We start from the raw sequence: 20,772 nt of genomic DNA on the forward strand, positions 1-20,772 counted from the left end.
ATTGGGACCAGAGTAGAAATGAGACAAATATTATAACTTTTTACTTAAAAATTATTGAAGTAGTTTACCAAGGATTATGGTGAGTTCTTTAATCAAAACAATAATTAATTAGTAATGAAATACTATTGGATTGTGTTTACCTAAGATTTTCTCTTCAATATCAGTGCATGCATTCTGGTCCAACTTAATTGTTTCAGGATTCTGGGTTTTGAATCCTTTTCATACATAATGTATGTGTCAAAGCAGCTCATGGGAACAAGTGATTAACTCCATGCAGATGCAGTAGGAGGTAATTTAAGTTCACTTTGCTGCCTTGAAACGGTTCCATGATGTCTTATGCTGTCCAAGCGATCACGATTGTTTTCAGGTTTAGGCACCAAACTATCCTGAAGTGTGGTAGGGAGCATTTAGCTATTGGTCTTCATCAATTTTTTTTTTCCAACCATCTTCTCTATCTCTTCTAAGGCCATATGGTACCATATAGTTTGGATAGAATTAACCAAGCTGCCAGTTTGACCATTTTGCTGCTGAACAACGTATCAAACCTAGAATTGATCAGGTTTGCTTTTGAAGTAGTCTGGAGAAATGTTGTCCTTATTTTTGTCTGGATCTGGAATGGAATTATTTTGATTTGGGGTTTCAGGTAATTTTTTCATGAAAACATTAGCAAAACATTATTGAAAATTGTTGTGATCTTCTATCCATGAAAAAAATAGGTAGGAATTTTTCTTTTTCCAGTAATCCCAGTGTACGGGAAACACACTCAACAATTTTCTTGTTGTTTTGACAAACTTCTCAGCACTGGCAAAAGCAGGGAAACATTTCTGGTGATATAGTTGTCACTGATAATTAGCTGATAAGCTAATTATAAGCTTTTTTTTTTTAATTATAAGCAATTATTAGCTGATAAGCTAATGTCAACAGATCCTAATCAAGACTAGATAGAAGGATTCTGACTACGGGCAAGCCTTCAGGCTGACCTGTTAGCTGCCACTGAGAAGCCCGTTCGTTATCCATTACCTGAGATACTTGAGAGTGTAGTGGGAACCAAACTGAAGCTGACAACATGTTTGGAAAGGTTACGAACTATTATGAGTGTGCAGTATATGGTGATCTGAACTAGATTTGAACTAGATTTAGCTCTGCATCCACTTCTAGTCCCCACACCTAATCCCTCAGCAATTTGCCTTCTAACTGGGAATGATTTCTTAGGAGATGTAGCATCTAACTAGGAAATTTCCATCAGTGCCACCTGTGTGCTGGGTTTCTGTTTTCTGGGAAGACAGACAATATGCCCCCCTTCTTCCCAACCATGCAAATCAAACATCCTGTAATTGTAAGTAATCTGAGTAATTGTTTTCTGCCTCCGATATCCTGCTGCTTCAGTAGACAATGACCCAACCACAGTCTGTAGTGGAGCTGAAAAGCTGCTTCTCCTTGGTGCTTGTCTCTCACTGAAGATGGTGTGGAGGAGGGGAAGGAAGATAGTTTAAACAGTTTTTTATCTCTATTGGATCCCTGTCAGTAAGGGGAGGAGGAGGTGAAGAGCAATGACCTGAGCGTAGCAAATGCTGTTACCCTCTTGCATCACAATTATTTCATTTCTGAGGGGAAGTTAGAAGCAGCAACAGCAATAAAAGCAGCAGTTTCTGCCTCGTCTTCCAAAGCAGCATCAGCAGGCATCTGTAGCATGACACTCCACTGCATGCGTCTTTTCCTCTTGCTTCTCCTTGGTTCATGGTGGCCAGACTCAGAGAAGCATGTGGTGGGAGCTATGAAGGTCAGGGAGCACTATATAGCTGCTCAGATCACTAGCTGGACCTACAAACCGGAATCTGAGGAAAAGTCCAGGTAACGAAGTACAGGATAAGAAGGATGAAACTAGTCCTCTCTTGTGACTGAGTGTTTTATGTCTCCCGTCTCCTGTGGAATTTTAGAGCCCAGGAGGACTTTAGAGCCTGATCTGTTGACTTCAGAGGAACTTGTGTGACTTTAAACAGCGTGATCTGAACTGGAGCCAGTGAAGTATTAAAAGCTCCTTTTTGTTTACTTCATTAGTGGATAGAATTATTTTTATGTTTTCAGAGCACTTTTTCCAGGGCTTGCTTTTATCATCTTCTGTGTGAGTTGATGTTTGCTGTTTGTTTGTTTTAATGTAATTGTTTTAGGTATATGGATTTTGAGCAATGTTAAGTTGAGCCATGGTTTGGTAAGATTTCAGAAACTTCTGGACTCAGAATTTGCTGAAGGAATAAATATATTCCAATTTGGATACTATCACTTTCACTTAAATGAGAGCCTGATGAACTTTGGAACTAGTCATGTTGTTTCTGAGTTGTTCAGTAGTTTTTGTGAAACGTCCATCCTGAGTTCTGCCAAGTAAAGGTTGTAGGATCAAGCATTGCTATACTTTATTAAGTGAAAATACTAATTTCAGGGTTTTTTTCAGATAGCATTGCAGAATGGCCAGCCTACATGCATACAGCAATCAAGCATATAAAATACCTTCTTTGTATTACCGCTATTATCCTTAGGATTATAAACACTGCAAGCGCAATGCTACAGATGACAAAACTGGGATGTAATTTAGAATTCTTATGCTATGTTCACTATAGTCACCATACACAGCTTTTATTTGTTCATGAAGTGGCATGAAATGGTACAAATTACTCCTACATTCAAGGGGATATTTGGATACTACTGCATTTTTTTATATTGGTGGATCGCTGGTTTTCTTTTTTTGTTTAGCTTGTGATTTTTTTTTTTTTAAATGTATATTGCATTTCTGGATGTTATGGAAAGGACATTTCCAGATGTGATTTAGATTTTCTAACTAATCTTGTTTTCAAGACTAATTAAAGTTTCTATGATTTCTAAAACTCTCCTTGGAAGTTTGATGCAACTGGTATAATCATAATGTCAAACTGGCAAGACAGAAGAAGAAGTTTGATGCAACTGGTATAAGCATAATGTCAAACTGGCAAGACAGAAGAAAACAGGATTTAAATGTAGCAACATGAAGCCAAATGCCATATAAGTATTGACCCGGGCATGTGAATTTAGTAGTTAGAACTTCATTGTCATCTGCATTGGATGCATCAATATAAGTATCAACTGCTGTTTTGTTAAATGTCACATTGTTGATAGATAGTTTTCATGCAGTAGGGACCCACAGACAGCCTCAAACCTCAGTTGAAATACTCTGTGATTAGCTAGGGGTTTTTCATACACAGTGCCTATTGAGATATCTCGCATAAGTATTTAGAGCGAGTCACATCCCAAATGGGTCTGATGAACTTTGTAGAGCTTATAGAAATTTAACTAAAAAAAAAACAAACCAAAAAAAACCACCACCGCACCCACAAAGATACTCACTAAGGACGAGCTAATGGCTTGGATCCCAAAGGCATTTGGGTATGTAACTTGCTCTGATTTCAGTAGAAGCTGAATGTCTAAATACAGTGTAAGAATCTGATACTTTTTTTGCTTTTGGTTCTAAATAACTGAAGAGACGCTGAAAAGAAAATGGGTTCTTCCTGAACTATTTCCTTAATTTTCCAATCATACAGGCTAGAAAAGGACACTTAACTTCTCTGAGTGTCAGTCGTCTTATCGTCGTAGCGATTTATTTGTTACCATGTACAAGTGATATTTGTAAGACACTTCAGAGCAAAGTGAAGATGTATTATCTGTGCATGCAGTGTGGCTGCTGCCATTCCTGAAAATTATGTAACTAGACCCTGCCTGCATAGTCTGAGATTTCTGAAGTGTTAGAAAGCTACGTATGTTGTTCGTTCTAGCTATACAATTGGCGTTGATAAATTTCCTCTTCCACCCCATAGTCTTATGTGCATATTCTATTGAACATTGCCACATTCGGGCAGCACTTGTCAATGGAGGTTATGGATCGGGTCCGTCTCCTTAAAGAGTGAAGCAAAATTTTACCAGTGACTTTAAAGCGAGGGGAATGAATCGAAACGTGAACTGCTTCTGCCCGACTCTTCTGTTGTGAGAGTGTGTCGCAGAGGGATTTACAAAAGATCTCTACAAAAAGAGATTTCCCTCTCATGGACCCTGGGTGTCGCTGAAGCGAGCTCACTGTGTTATCTCTGCCCAGCCTATCTATGCTTGAGTAGCCCATCGACTCCCCACTATCAAATGTGCCTGAAAGGGCATTACGAAAAAAGCAAGTGGAATTACTGTTGGATCCAGTCATCATACGTACTATAAGAAATCAACCAATAAATGTGAAACTAAATACAGGCTATTATCCCTCCAGCCTTCTTCTCATCACTAGTTCCATTCCGGAAGTGTTGTGTGCTGGTTTCCTTCTGCTTGCCTAAATATTTTCTAAGAAAACATTGTGTGGTCTACTGGGTGCCTGATTCATTTACATAACAAGACTAAGGACACTTGCAGTGTTTCTCAGAAAGCAATTTTCTGACTTCTTGTGAGATCCTTAGTTGTTGTCAGGGAACAGTTTTGTGCTTGACTCCAAGGTCATTGCTGCTGCAGGAGCTTGCTGTTAATGCTGTTGTGGAATCCTTGTGGTGAGTCTTAAAGTTCAAGCATGGGGCTGAGTAGAGAAATTCAGGTTTCTTTCACTGTGTTTTGTCAGATGCTTTCTAGGTTAAGCATGGACAAGACATCTTCCTCTGTGTCTGAAATGGACAAACAGACATCTTCATTGCAGAATCAAAAGGATCTATAGAAATCACCAGCAAAATCAGGGGTAAACTGTGCTAGGTACTGTAATTGAATGTCTGATATGAAATGGCCTAGCTCAGGAATGTCCTAGATTCAATGGAGTAAGAGGGAGAGAGGAAGACACGACAGAGTTGGCCTGTGTGCCTTGCCTTCAGCAGAATGTGCAAGTGATTAAATGTAATTCCAGGATTCACTTTCTGAGATATCCGTTAAACAGCAATGGCATCTCTGGGGATCTTTGTCCTTTTAATTTTTTTTGTAACTACCTCTTTTGGTTTCAGATTGGAACATTCAGATCCTGTGTTTAAGAAAATTTCTTACAGAGAATATGAAGTGGATTTTAAAAAAGAAAAGCCAGCAAATATATTTGCAGGTAAACAGGAAGGAAATGTTCTGAGTATTTTTGTTTGTTGCTTGTTATAAAGCCAGTAACAAGCTAAGCAAGCTTGTATTTTTGTGTCCATTGTTTTGCACATAAACCAAATGGGCAGGGGGATGTGGTCTCTACAGGGCACTAGGCTTTCAAAGGCGATAGAGAGGTTGGATTTTCAGAGGCTGGGGCTCAGCACTATCTGCAAATTAATTGCACGGTACAAAGTTGTTCCCTTTGTTTTCAGCATCTGATGAGACTTCCCATACACATTTAGACTTATACGGCACAGTCACAGTGGTGACGTTATAAATTCACATGGAAGGAGCCTAAGGGCTGAGGCTAAATATGTTTCTGATAGATCAGTGGAAACGAAAAGAAAACTATGAGGTTGGGTATGAAAGATGTCCCCTTGCTTTTGTGTCTGTTACTGCTTGAAGATGCTTTAAATGGATGCAGGCAAGTTCTTGTACTTATGCCATACGTAAGTATGGTACTTGTGTTCTGATACTTATGCAGAGTACTTATATAGTCTGTCTGCGCTTCATATTAATAGACAAAATAACTTCAGATGCTAGGTGTTCAGATTTAGATTTCAAAGTAAATGTGTGTGAGGTTGGTGATACGAAATTGTTACAAGTTGCCCTGAAAGGTCTAGTCTATGATCTGATTCCTTCCAGTTTTGTTTGTTCTCCTGTGTTTTCTGAAACTGCTTCTTTCTTTTCAGAGAAAGAAGTTTACAAAACAGTTTAGAAAGAGACTAACAAGCCAAACGTTGTCTTAGTAGGCTTCTTCCATTGCTTATTTTTGCAACATGGGGAACAGGGATACAAGCCCCTCTTGAAACCTTATGCAGGCTATGCCTCAAGAAATTTGCAACATGGAACTGATTATTTCTTTAGATAACATTTTGGGATTGAAAGGTCTTTTTGTTCTGTGACTTCTGGCATTGAGAGTGCTACTCAAAGAAATGTGCTTGAATGCCTTTCTCTCAACTCTTAAACTATAAAACATCTGCCTTCCTAAAACTGTTTGTTTAAATTGTATGTGAAGGATTCCTAGAAATTCCCAATGAACCTCAACATGAACCTTTTGATAAATTTTCTGCATCTGGAAATACCTTTTTTTTTCCCAATTCTACCATTTTCCTGTGATTTTTAAGTGCTAGTTGCCAGATGTACGATTTATAACATTCCTGACTACAAGCTGCAGGTTTTAAATCCCCACGTGCCTTTTTACAGGTAAATCTTCATTGCCATGGTATTATATTCTCTGCCTGTATTAATTTTGCAACTTGTACTTTGAGAGTTCACGTTCCCTAATGGGGGAGAGAACTCTGTTTCACTAAACGTACTCTTTTGCTCACATTTTCCTCTCTCTTTATCTTGAATAACTACAGGACTTCTGGGACCAACTCTGCGTGCTGAAGTGGGAGATACTTTAGTAGTTCACCTTAAGAATATGGCTGACGAGCCCGTCAATATTCATCCCCAAGGCATAGTTTACAACAAAAATGCAGAAGGTAAATACTATAAAAACTCTGCTTTGTTCATTTACTTGTAGACTACTGCATGAAATATTGAGAGGGGCCCAGACCAATGTTTGAGGATATGTGTAACACAAATACCTGTTGATCCTGGATTAAAACTTCACACCCGTTGTTAGCTCCTTTCTTGTTCATCAGTGTAACACTAGGAATATGAGTGTCATCTGACACGCACAGTCTCCTGACCAGCTGTCTGTGTGCTAATAGTGTTTCACAGAATCACAGAGTGGTTGAGGTTGGAAGGCACCTCTGGAGGTCACATGGTCCAACCCCCATGTACTTGCAAAATATTCTGTTTCAGGACATGTAAACTCTTAAATGCAGGTCTTAAAAAAAACTTTTCCAAATCCCTTGCAATAGTGTACATCAAGGCGTTATTGGTAAAGGCACTTGACAGTGCTGATCATGTTGTTCTGATACTCAGCATTTCGTGCTCAGCTTTGTGGTGTTTTGCTCCTGCAACCCTCATGAGACTTGCAAAAAGAGATCATAAACTGTGACCAACTGACAGTTAAATGTCTGCACTAGCACAAAGTGAGTTTGATTGCCCGTGCTTCTTGGATTGCCCTGGCCTGGGTGCTGAGCCAGAGCTCTGACCTGCAGGTTACAAATTTGTTCAGGGCTTTGTTTGTTGTGTCGGTACAAAGAGTTTTGCAACCCCATCCCATGAAGTTGAACAAAACATGTTATTGGAAGTGATAGGCGGTTCAGTTTGACTATCTTTATTAATGTGCCTTTTGCACCTAGGATTTTGATTCTCTGGCTTCCCTTTGTCATATTGCAGATTTGTTGGATATGGTAGGCATAGATATGAGCCATTACTGCCACCTGGATATGCAGTGCACAAAAGGTCTAAGGCAGCAAGGCAATGCTAGCCTGCGCAATGGCTTTATGAGAGACAATTAGAAAATTGACAAAGTGGGCGGTATTCCTCCACAGAGTATCAGTAAGCAGAGGCTGAAGCTTCATGCCACCCTAACCCTAGTCAGACTGATGAAGAGCCCCACCTTTCGGCAGTGATGACAGTTCTAGGAAATCTTTAATCTGTAAGAAACAGGATGGTGGAATAGCTACTCTCCCCTGTGCTACTCTCCACAATGTGAGTGGAATCATGAGTTCACTCTTTGAAGCTGAAGTATCGTATAGGCAAGAAACAAACCAAGCTTTTGGAATTGATTGTAGGAGGACATTCCAGATGCTTTAATTGCTCTTTGTCTTCAAGCCACCCTACTGACTCTTTTCTTGGCAGGCTCCCTGTATGATGACAGAACATCATCTGCAGAAAAACGAGATGATGCTGTATTTCCAGGCCAGGTCTACACATATGTATGGGATATAACAGAAGAAGTTGGTCCAAGAGAAGCTGACCTTCCTTGTCTTACTTATGCATATTATTCTCATAAGAACATTTCAAGGGATTTTAACTCTGGTCTGATTGGAGCGCTGCTTATCTGTAAAAAAGGTGATTAAATGCTTTAAGACTGCTATAAGGTAATATAGTTTCATTTCTTAATAAAGTTAAGGTTGTATGATAATGAGGGAAGATACATTATTTTCCTTTTCACATCTTTACAGGCAGTGTAAAGTAAGTGGTTTTCAACATCTTTCTTTTAGATGTTAAAGTTTTTAAATGCCAGCTTTCATGCAGATCCATCCTATAATTATTGCATGGACAGAGTGTGCTATAAATAAATATATTTGCCTGTACTGAGTGCGCTATAAATAGATATATTTGCCTGTACTGGTTGCATTTTCAGTTGCTTAACTGCTAAGTATATGACCTCAAATTTCCTGCCTTAGAATAAATATTTTTTAAAGCTTCATTCAAAATGGTTCAGCCATTCCAGAGAATAAGGCAGGAAATAATTGGTTTACCCATGCCTTTTAAAGGCTGGCTGATCAAGAGGCTGTAGCACTCTCTCTTCTGTAACAAGGGTTTGAAATCTCAGAGCAGTGTGTCTTTCGCTAGTCATTTAAAAATATGGCCAAATTTGAACGGATTATAAGTCTTTGAAAATTGCTTTGCATGTTATCAGGGACTTGAGATTTTAGCAGTTTGAGTCACTGAATTCCATCTCCACTAATACGAACTGGTGTCTTGTAGGATTTGTAAATAACTGCTAGGTACATGCCACTGATTTGAGGGAAGTTTGAAACAGCATACCACTGTGTAAGCTACTTAAACTACTTGCTGGTCCCTTAAATCCTGAATTATTCCAAATTATATATCCTTCTTTTAGTGAAAGCTCTGAGTTATTTAGCTTGATTCTCTTCCCTGCAGTTTGAGTCAAACACTTTGTATAGACTGCAGACTGCATGGGCTTGGACCTTGAAGCTTTCCTGAAAGTAAACATAAAACCGGTTCAGCGTGGGTTGTACAAGGGCACTCTTCTCACTGATAGATACCCATTTAATTGCAGAACACACCGTCACCTCAAAGGAGTGGCATTAGTATTAATTATGTTCCTCCTGAAGTTTTTTGAGAATTAGTGCTTTTAGTATTATCTAGGACTTGTTGTTTTCCTAATTTTCTTGTGTTTTCTTTCTCTGTGTTTGTGTGTGTGTGCATTTTATGGCATACTGGTGTAGTTAATCTGGACAGATGCTTTGAAATTACTTGCTTTCCTTCCTTCACGGGCTTCTCAAATTCATGCATGTATTGTGGGCTTGAGTTGGATATGAGTTTGAGACGGATTGGTTTGACTACTACCTTCAAGACAATTTGAGCATGTGTTTCTAGCTAGAGCAAAGACAAGTAGCTAAATACTCAAATTTTTAAGATTTCTGAACAGGGTTTCTTTGACCGGGCACTGCGTGTGGTAGGTGTGCAACATGCCCGTGTATTTGGTCTGGCTGGTCTGGAGTTAAGTTTCTTCACAGCAGCTCATACAGTGCTGTGTTTTGGATTTGTGGCTAAATAATGTTGATAATGCACCCATGTTTTAGCTATTGCTGAACAGTGCTTGCACAGTGTCAAGGCTTTCTCTCTTTCCTGCTCAGACCTCCCCAGCTAGTAGGCTGTGGGTGGGCGAGAGGTTGGGAGGGGACACAGCTGGACAGATGAACCACATTGGCCAAAGGGATATTTCCTACCATGTAACATCATTCTCGGCGATAAAAACTGGAGGTAGAGGAAGAAGAAGCAGTGCAGGGGGAATGAGGGCTGTTGGCTTCCAAGGTGGCTGTTCCTGAGGGACTGGCTGGACATCAGTCTGCATGTGGGAGATGATGAGTGATTTCCTTCGTATTGCTTGGGTTTTTTCCCCTTTTTCCTTCAGCTGTTGAACCATCTTTATCGACCCACAAGTTTTCTCACTTTTGTTCTTCCTGTTCTCTCCCCTGTCCTACTGGGGGGCAGGGAAGCATTGAAGTGGCTGTGTGGGTGCTTGGCTGCTGGCTGGGGTCAACCCACCACAGTCTGACCCACTAAGAGCGGCGCATAGGTGGTATAACCTGGGAAGATTATAAAAAGTGGACTTTTGAGTTAAAGCACTGACTGAATGTTCTTTGCGTGACAAGCAGATAAATTCCTCTGTTGATCTGAGACTTCTTTTGTGCAGGAAAACAGGACTTTGTAGCCTCTCATAAATAAAAACGACTACATTAAAGCTAACTGCTTCCACTGCCAGTGTCTCTTCCTAAGTAGAATAACCACAAGGTCCCAAATTTTTAGTTCCTGCAGTCCAGAGGGACATCTATTTTAGTCCTGGATTATGTATTGAAAGTAGCAAATGGAAGTATTTGATGTGAGCAATCTACAGAAAGAATCAGTAAAACCACACCAGTTCTGTGTGGCATGTCCAGAATGAATTCTTCTTGTTGATAGAAATCACACCTGTATCACAAACTCAATTAGATGGTTTCTTATAACCGATCCAATTCAGCAGTATTTGTCAAAGTCTTTTGTATGTAAAGGTTGTGTGCTGAGTCGTCAGTTTTATGCGTTTTAAAGGGTCTGATGACCTCAGTATAGTGCTTGAAAAGGCACTGTTCACACTGCAGGTGACTCTGCCATCATTCTTCTCCTTGCCTCACAGTCTCAAAAGAGAGGCCAGCGTCTGATTGTGGACAGAAGGCTGTTTGGCGCTCCCATTCATTAAGGTGACCCCTACAACACATTGCCAGAATTGTCTGAGACAATTCACTGCGTGTTGTTTAATCTCCTCTGGAGTATTACAGACTTTTGATTTTGTGATTACCCAACCCAAAAGTACTTTCAGAAATAAAGTAGGTGTGCAACATGCCCGTGTATTTGGTCTGGCTGGTCTGGAGTTAAGTTTCTTCACAGCAGCTCATACAGTGCTGTGTTTTGGATTTGTGGCTAAAGTTGATAATGCACCCATGTTTTAGCTATTGCTGAACAGTGCTTGCACAGTGTCAAGGCTTTCTCTCTTTCCTGCTCAGATCTGGAGTTAAGTTTCTTCACAGCAGCTCATACAGTGCTGTGTTTTGGATTTGTGGCTAAAGTTGATAATGCACCCATGTTTTAGCTATTGCTGAACAGTGCTTGCACAGTGTCAAGGCTTTCTCTCTTTCCTGCTCAGACCTCCCCAGCTAGTAGGCTGTGGGTGGGCGAGAGGTTGGGAGGGGACACAGCTGGACAGATGAACCACATTGGCCAAAGGGATATTTCCTACCATGTAACATCATTCTCAGCGATAAAAACTGGAGGTAGAGGAAGAAGAAGCAGTGCAGGGGGAATGAGGGCTGTTGGCTTCCAAGGTGGCTGTTCCTGAGGGACTGGCTGGACATCAGTCTGCATGTGGGAGATGATGAGTGATTTCCTTCGTATTGCTTGGGTTTTTTCCCCTTTTTCCTTCAGCTGTTGAACCATCTTTATCGACCCACAAGTTTTCTCACTTTTGTTCTTCCTGTTCTCTCCCCTGTCCTACTGGGGGGCAGGGAAGCATTGAAGTGGCTGTGTGGGTGCTTGGCTGCTGGCTGGGGTCAACCCACCACAGTCTGACCCACTAAGAGCGGCGCATAGGTGGTATAACCTGGGAAGATTATAAAAAGTGGACTTTTGAGTTAAAGCACTGACTGAATGTTCTTTGCGTGACAAGCAGATAAATTCCTCTGTTGATCTGAGACTTCTTTTGTGCAGGAAAACAGGACTTTGTAGCCTCTCATAAATAAAAACGACTACATTAAAGCTAACTGCTTCCACTGCCAGTGTCTCTTCCTAAGTAGAATAACCACAAGGTCCCAAATTTTTAGTTCCTGCAGTCCAGAGGGACATCTATTTTAGTCCTGGATTATGTATTGAAAGTAGCAAATGGAAGTATTTGATGTGAGCAATCTACAGAAAGAATCAGTAAAACCACACCAGTTCTGTGTGGCATGTCCAGAATGAATTCTTCTTGTTGATAGAAATCACACCTGTATCACAAACTCAATTAGATGGTTTCTTATAACCGATCCAATTCAGCAGTATTTGTCAAAGTCTTTTGTATGTAAAGGTTGTGTGCTGAGTCGTCAGTTTTATGCGTTTTAAAGGGTCTGATGACCTCAGTATAGTGCTTGAAAAGGCAGTGTTCACACTGCAGGTGACTCTGCCATCATTCTTCTCCTTGCCTCACAGTCTCAAAAGAGAGGCCAGCGTCTGATTGTGGACAGAAGGCTGTTTGGCGCTCCCATTCATTAAGGTGACCCCTACAACACATTGCCAGAATTGTCTGAGACAATTCACTGCGTGTTGTTTAATCTCCTCTGGAGTATTACAGACTTTTGATTTTGTGATTACCCAACCCAAAAGTACTTTCAGAAATAAAATCACTTTATGAGCGTTCTTAAGGTCTTGTTTTGGTCAGGCTCAGCCAGTACATGCTAACAGGTGAAGCAAGCTCATTAAATACACATTAATGCCACTACCTTGATGTGAAAGCTGCTTTACTTCTGCTTCAAATTAAGACCTGTTTCTTCTTCATAGGAAGCCTAAATGAGGATGGGTCACAGAAACTTTTCGACAAGGAGTATGTACTGATGTTTGGCGTGTTTGATGAAAACAAGAGTTGGCAAAGATCAGCATCACTCAAGTACACAATTAATGGCTATACTGATGGAACGTTACCAGGTATTGTTCAGGCTTATGTGAAATGAAATTAACATTGATGAAGTCTGAATATTACCTTTGTTTGCTTTTTATGGAAGAGAACAGGAATGTGGAGGAATGAGATACAGCCTTTTTTAGGACATGTATCTAACTTCTAGAAGAGAAACTGTGCTGCTGGAAGGAAGTCATGCCATATTGCTGATAAGAACAACAAAATTACTTCTAAGAAGAGTTCTGCTCTAGGAACAGGATTACTAACTTTAAAAAAAAAGAAATACCTATTTTTTTTACTCAGCTGATGGGGAGAGAGTGATGTGGTTAAGTGAACTGCTGGTTTTACAGCATATAGAACATACTAGGTGAAGAACTTTCTGGAAGTGGAAAGTCAGTTACCATTAAATTAGACAATTAAGTGGGAAGACTAGGAAGGTGGTAATGGGGTTATTCTGTTGCTAGTGTTTTCCCCTTGTTCTCCTAAGGAACTACTTTAATATCTCTGTCCAGTCCATTGAGTAAATACGAAAGACTGTCTTAGGTGGGGTTTTTTAAACAAATATTGGATAGGGTAGTGACTGTCACTAGATACAACCTCATTCTTTAGCTTGGATCCTTGCTTTTTTCTGCCCCACTCCAGACAAGGACAGATCAGCTTTCCAAAAGAGGCTACTGGTTCTCTTCCTTCTTCCCCAGCTCACTATAAGTCAGGTTGTCACTGCATGCAAGATTTAAACACCTATCTTCCACTGCCATACAGGATTTTGATATCTGTTCCATTTACAAGCTTCTGAAACTTCCTTTTGTTGCAAACACTGATCACAGGAGTCAGAGATTTTATTATTTTTAATGTTTGGAGCGAAGATTCACTTCAGACCTAGTGTACATAGGGAACTTGCATGACTTGCCTGTATTCTGAACCCTACTCTCATTTCTCTTTCAGATTTAGAGGCTTGTGCATATGACAACATTAGCTGGCATTTGATAGGAATGAGTTCCAAACCAGAAATTTTCTCCATTCATATCAATGGCCAGTCCATGGAGCAAAGACATCACCGAGTTTCTGCTGTCAACCTAGTGGGAGGAGCGTCAACCACAGTAAACATGACAGTGAGTGAGGAAGGAAGGTGGCTGATATCTTCTCTTGTCCAAAAGCACCTGCAAGGCAAGGAAACATCTATTTATTAAGCAACTGTAGAGTTGTCCTTCTCTTCTTTATGTCCCAAATGGCTTCTACTGTTTTGCAATGGTACAGTTACTGTGTTTCAGATAGTTGTCATTTCACTAAGAAACCACTGGAAAACAAGGCATTCTGTTGGAATGAGAAGTGCATGATGAACTAAAAGGCGTTCTTATCCGCAGCCTTACTGCTGCGTGCACATCACAGAGCAACAGTGAATCAGTACTCCAGCATCTAAGCCTCTGTGAGCTGTTCAGATAAGCACCGTTATAAAATGAGTAAGGAACCACCTGTTTCCTGAGAAACACTTTCAGCTAAGGGTCACTCCATCTGATGAAAATATTTGCTGTTCATCATTTGAAAGTGGGTATCACTCTCTCAGCAGTGATCAGAATTCTGTTTTAAAGAATGAGAGAAATGTCTCTCTTACAAGAGCTGGAAGACATGTTTCAAAAAAAAAAGGGGAAAAAAAATAGCTTTCTATCTGTTCAGCTGGTATTTTCAAAGAGGGCTAGTTGAGAGAGCTTCTGTATTCCATTTGATTAATATGGGCTCCTTGGAAGGCTCCCAGCCTATATATAGTCTACATGGATGCAGCCTTTTCAAGCCTGAAAAGATGGCAATCAGATGAACAAATGCTTGCTGGCAGCCTTAGCTAAGGAAATGAGAAATGCAGTTGAAGGGGTAAGGGTTCATAAAATGGAAAATCACTATGGTACTGTTTCTTCTCAATTAGCTGGAATGCACGGTTACCTCACTGTAAGAGACTGTGGGGACAAAGAGGTGAAGAAGAGTCGTCTCTCCTTTAAAGAACGTCTTATGGTCAAAAGCTGGGAATATTTCATTGCTGCAGAAGAAGTTACTTGGGATTATGCCCCAAGTATTCCAGACAGCCTTGATAGGTAAAATAATACTTTGTCAACATAGTATGGAATGTTAACATGAAACCACAGAATAATTCAGGTTAGAGAGGACCTATGGTGATCCAACAGCAAAGTTGGATCCTGTGAAGGACCAACTGAATTAATTTCTCGGTAAGATGTAGCCCCAGACAAGCACACCAGGTACAGGGATTGCCTGGGGCAGGGGGATAAACAGCTTGAATGGCTTTCAACCCTTTTCAGCTCTGTGCATCTGCAAAGGAGATACTCAGAAAAACCACAAAGGAATTAGAGTATCCAACCAAAGTTGGATTCAATGGCAAAGTTGGATCCGGTTGCACAGGGCCTTATCCAGTTGAGTTTTCATTGTCTCCAAGGATGGGGACTCCTCCACTTCTCTGGGCACCTTTGCAACCTCACAGTGAAAAAGTTTTTCCTTATATCTAATCAGACTTCCTCATGTTGCACCTTGTGTCCATTGTGTCTCATCTCTTCACTGTGCGACTCTGAGAAGAGTCTGGTTCTGTTTTCTCTATAATCTCCCATTTGATAGTTGAAGATAAAAATAAGATGCTTCCTTAGCTGTGTCTTCGCACGACTGAATAAACAGGTTTTGTTTCTATGTCGTGTGCTCTAGCTCCCTAATCACCGTGGTGGCCCTCCACTGGCCTCTCACCAGTGTGTCAATGACTTTCTTTGCTGAGGAGCCCAAAAATGGACACCACCTTTTGCCTCTAACGGGGAGCCCAAAATACAAAGATGACTTAGAAAATGCCCTAAGTAGCATACAAGACTATTTTCCAAGTTACTTTTCAACATGAATTCTACTGAAACAAACAATCCTTAAGAGGAAGGAAAAGGGAGGGAGGGAATATTTTCTGGAGAATAAAAGTTTTTAAAAGTTCAGTACAATAAAGTGGTTAGGGAATGGGAGAAAGAGAGGTCTCTATAAACGGCCTTTGTGTGGCACCAATGTAGATGTAGTAAAAGTTGTAATAAGTAAGCATATTGGGCTATTTTGTTCAACTTAAGGTAAATAGAAGGAATTCTGTAACATACCTGAGGTCATAGTACACAATGCTGCCAGTGGACTGTAAGGTTAAACTTGCAATCTGTCAATTCCCCACTGCTAGAGTACTAGTTACTTTACAAGCTGATGTTCATAAGAACCTTTAAGGATTTAAGCAGAACAAGACAAATTCCTTACCCTGTAAGGGGTTATAGTTTCATATACCTCCTTAGAATATAGCGTTCGTGTAACTCTAAGTATTTCTCCTCTGGTGTGATTTGCTTCCCTTCTTATTTGCTCTTGGACTGCATGGAGCGAACTTTTATACATTTCCCTGCTAGTTACATGGCATTACTTAACCGCCTCGGTGCTCTGATTTTTCCTCCTTTGTTCAAAATTACAGAGTTTATCCCTGTTCAGTAACCTTTTTTGAAGCACTGGTGACCAGGACAAACATGTTACTCTGTGTTACTTCCCAGTATTTATCTTGGTTTTGCTCTCAGCATTAACAATTCTAATGTTTTTAAACCTGAGTGTAACACTATTTATTGTATGGTGCTTGAGTGGGATTATCTGTTCCTGTCTCTCCTAGAGTCTTTGCTACTGTAAGCAAATTGTTTGTTTATTTTTTCTATGCTCAACTATGCCTTTGTAAAAGGAGAACAGTGATTTCTGCTATCTTATTTTGAAAATGTAGCTGCTGCTTCAGTTTGTTTCTTTCTTGCATGTATAACCTATTAAATTAAATGTGAACGCTGATACTAATTGGTCATATGTGATACTAAAACACAAATAATGTTCCAAGCTTCTTACCTAATTCAGGTTAGAATTTGGGGTGAAGAGCATTAGGTTAGTTTAGGGTTTGGATTTCTTTTCAAGCAGTGAGGTTTTTACCAGTTGCTTGAGTACTAATTCTGTATTCTAATAGATGTCACTATTCAAGTTTTGTTGATCATTTGTCTTTTCCTTTATTTTTAAGACACTATAAAGCGCAGCACCTGGACAACTTCTCAAATCTCATAGGTAAAAAGTATAAAAAGGCTATTTTTAGGCAATATACCGATGCCAGCTTCACTAAACGTCTGGAAAATCCTCGTCCCAAGGAAACTGGAATCTTGGGCCCTATTATCAGAGCTCAGCTCAATGACAAAGTCAAAGTAAGTAACATAAATTCAGAGATTATTTATACTATAGCATAATTTTCTGTTGGACAGAGATACAAAAGAGCTAGTTTAATTTGCGTTTTTTGTCAAAAAATATAGCTAATGTTATAAATATTGGCCCTATAAAAAATTATGATCACAAGTGACAGTGTTTAGCTTAAATTTTTCAGCATTCCCTCTATAGTTTCCATGATTGTGCTTTATTTTACAACATAAACACACTTCATTCACACTCATCGTAAAATATGTTTATATGTTGACGCTGGTCCAAAATGGAAAAAAGCTAGACCTAGGTGGACTTCTGGGGGGATTTAGATGTGAGGCCAAACTTCACGAGCCCCTCATTCCTTATGTTGTTGTTTTTTCTGGCTGTTTTAGACAATGGTACTGGGTTTTCATAGTTAAATGTTCTTTCATGGAGTTATGAAATGAAACTACAAAGCATTTGCATTACAAGCTTGTGCTGCTGTCACAGCCGCTTGTCTTTCTGTTGTCACTTAATGATGCATCACAAAGTTTCATGACCTTTAATTGCCACCATGACTCTGTGACTCTGAATTTGAGTTTAGCACTTTTCTTCTTTTTTTTCTGATTTCATCAAGAATAGGCAGGACATTTTGCCTTTTCCTCCCATATCCCCTTTGGGTCTTGGAATCTGGGACAAGATTTGTTTTTAAATCTGTTTACATTTGTTTTCTCCCATATTGAAGGTTCTTAAGAACTTCGGTCAATAACTTCATATTCCCTGAGGTAGTGTGTGCCTAGTAGCTGGAAGAACAAGTGTTCTTTTTAGATTTTCCAGAGACCAGGTGTAAGAAGCTGAACTTCACTCAATGGGCTCTACAAAGCCCAGCAGCAGGGTACCAGCGGCATTTAGACTGTGGGTTTATATTATCAGACAATATTTAAGACATCCCTCTGCCTTTCCAGCACTTCCCGGGCTGAAACCAGGCAAATTCTACGGTAGTTGAAACTTTGTTCTGTATTCAGACAAGGATTTTCTGACTACAAAATTCTTTTTTTTTTTTTTTTTTCCTTCATTTGCCTATCAATATAGGTTGTATTCAAAAATAAGGCCACTCGACCCTACAGCATTTACTTCCATGGAGTGACGCTTTCAAAGAATGCAGAAGGAGCTGATTATCCTCTGGGTCCCACAAGTAAGAAATTCGTGAATTACATCTTGCATACCACTAACTGTTGTGGAAGGTTTCACTGCTTTACAGGAGATGCTGTGGCTAGGACTGTGCGTGACTGGGAGACCTCAATTCTATGCTCTGCCTCTGCTGACCTGTTGTGTTGCCTTATAGAGAAACCAAGGTATTGTCTGCAAAGCACAGACAAGTACCCTTTTTCGGTGTCTTAGTTTTATGTTCTTGTTCGTGATTTTAGAGAGAGACAAAAGTTCATGCTGAACTTCAGTTATCTCAGAGGTAGCTTGAAATGGCATAAGTGCACCAATTTTCATTAAAAGGCGCAGCCTGATGTTATATAAAGATCTGGCTCTAAGTTTGTATCGTTACTGTTCTCCTCCTTTATTTTTCCTTAGACAATGGCACCCAGAGCAGAGGAATTGACCCAGGGAAGACATACACTTACGAATGGAAAATTGCTAAAACGGACCAACCCACTGCACAGGATGCACAATGTATTACAAGGCTATATCATAGTGCTGTAGATACTGAGAGAGATATAGCCTCTGGACTGATTGGCCCCCTTCTGATTTGTAAAAGTGAAGCATTGACACAGAGGGGTATGCAGGTAACATGTTTGGCAACCTCTTAGAGAGAGATTTTTCTCAAATAATGTTATCTGATCTACAGTGAATTTGGTTTTGCTCCCCTTAGAGAACTGTCATGTAGAGAGCAATTAAACCAATAGGCTCCTGAAGAAATGACTTGAAGAAACAGTCCTATAACTGTTCACAGCGGTAGAGGAATTATATTCTGATTTTCTTAGCAAGAGCAGCATTTCAACGAAAGGTCAGCCTGACTTGAAAGTCTATTTCTAGACTTGATAATAAACTTTCCTGCTGCTATTATACCTTCACACTCTAAAGACATTCAGATCTGAGCTGGCCCCTTTCTGTAACAGGTGTAACTCAACAGGGTCTGACAATCTCGGGCATCACTGAATCCAGAGCAACTCAAACAGCATGGGAGAGTTCTGGGAGAGTGGTTCTCTTTGCCATCCATTGAAATCTTGCTTGGCAAAGACTTGAGCATCACTTGGGAGAAAAAAATGTCAAAAGCTTGTGCTCAGGTCAAACCAGGAGGCTGGTCCTTTTACAGAGAGCCCAGTCGTATACCATCTGTGTATCAGCAGTGTTAGTGGCTTGCTCAGTGCTCCACCACAGGTTGCTTGCAGTAGTAGGATTGTCACCTTGAAGCCTTGACCCCCTACTCCCTTTCACTTAGCCCTTGGATCACGCTTACCACAACTCTGGTGAAGCTTATATTGCTAAGTAAGTAAGACAGTAGGATTGAGTCCTTAATACGTGTCTCTGCTCGTAAAATGTAACTGCTGTGTTGATTGTCTTTCAGAAAAAGGCAGATGGGGAGCAGCAGGCAATGTTTGCTGTGTTTGATGAAAATAAGAGCTGGTACATAGAGGATAACATCAAGGACTACTGCAGCAACCCTGCCAGTGTTAAAAGGGATGATCCCAAGTTCTATAACTCGAACATAATGCACAGTGAGTGGGATATCAAGCTGAATATTATGAAAGCTCATGTGAACCTGAGCATTCAGTGATTGCTTGTTCTCAGATGTAGTGCAATCAGGGAATTCTCTAGAGAGTCAGTGAACTTCTAACCGTGCCAGGTTGCACTGTACAGAAATATGCAATCTTTTAGGGACCAGGCTGGCTCTGGACCCTGAAGCAAAGGCAAGGGTTATTTAATTTTGATGCAGCACCCTGCTGCCTTAGAGACGCTATTTCCAGAGCTGGAATCTCCATCAACGCTATTGTGGTTTCGGCCCTGTGCCAGTCTCTTTCCAGGTGCAAATGTGAGTCCAGTTCAGTGGACTGACATCAAAGAACAGGAGGTTTTAAAAGTCTTAGTCTGAAAATAGAGACCACTTTTATTTTGCTTTCCTTTTAGCAATAAATGGCTATGTGTCTGACAGCAGTGAAATCCTTGGATTTTGCCAAGATAGTGTGGTTCAGTGGCACTTCTCCAGTGTTGGCACTCATGATGAGATTGTCTCTGTTCGCCTTTCTGGGCACGCTTTTCTGTATCAAGGGAAATACGAAGATGTGTTGAACCTTTTCCCAATGAGTGGAGAATCGGTCACAGTGGAAATGGACAATGTTGGTAAGTGGTAAAGCTATAGCATTTGACAGCTCTTCTAAGACATTTTTTTAATCTCCAGTCTATAAGGACTTACCTAAATAGGAAAGAAATCTTTCCAGATAAACAGTGCTGGAAAATGTTGAACTGTTCCCCAGTGCAGCTCATGTGTATGGAGTTTTGTTGGCTACTCAGACTTAGCACATAGCATAATTGTATGCTATACTGAGGCTCTTTTTATTGGTGTTTTGTCAGGTTTTTTTTTTCACTTCACAATTAGTATTGGGGTTAGCAATGATCATTTTAAGGCAATTCTCAGATTGTCCTTGGAAACAATCCAGTATCAACTCCACTGTATGATTCCCAGTTTTGCCACAAACTTGTCCATCCTGAGTTAGCTAAAATGGGCCAAGACTGTCCAATTATGCTAGTCATTATTGGACAAAGTGGCTACACCTCACCTTAGGCTTGTGGTCATTTAGCAGCAGTAAAGTCTGCCTGACTGAATCGGATCACTAGTCCATCGGTATGCATCTCAATGTCTAACTAGGATTAATACCATACCTTGAAAAGGTGAC

General features: G+C 40.2%; 1 protein-coding gene across 1 annotated transcript in view; it reads left to right on the forward strand.

Moving 5' to 3' along the window:
* The first annotated feature begins 1,392 nt into the window (after positions 1-1,392).
* The window catches only part of F5 (coagulation factor V), a 36,156-nt gene continuing 16,776 nt past the window's right edge, over positions 1,393-20,772 (forward strand). Inside the window, 14 exon segments of the mRNA XM_009289689.2 lie at positions 1,393-1,413; positions 1,416-1,524; positions 1,527-1,851; positions 4,989-5,080; positions 6,477-6,599; positions 7,873-8,085; positions 12,553-12,696; positions 13,613-13,834; positions 14,586-14,751; positions 16,719-16,896; positions 17,960-18,062; positions 18,452-18,663; positions 19,446-19,596; positions 20,006-20,218. Of these exon segments, the coding sequence (XP_009287964.2) occupies positions 1,393-1,413; positions 1,416-1,524; positions 1,527-1,851; positions 4,989-5,080; positions 6,477-6,599; positions 7,873-8,085; positions 12,553-12,696; positions 13,613-13,834; positions 14,586-14,751; positions 16,719-16,896; positions 17,960-18,062; positions 18,452-18,663; positions 19,446-19,596; positions 20,006-20,218 (2,272 nt within the window).

Source organism: Aptenodytes forsteri, unplaced genomic scaffold, assembly GCF_000699145.1.
Source record: "Aptenodytes forsteri isolate BGI_AS27 unplaced genomic scaffold, ASM69914v1 Scaffold61, whole genome shotgun sequence".
Classification (NCBI taxonomy): Eukaryota; Metazoa; Chordata; class Aves; order Sphenisciformes; family Spheniscidae; genus Aptenodytes; species Aptenodytes forsteri.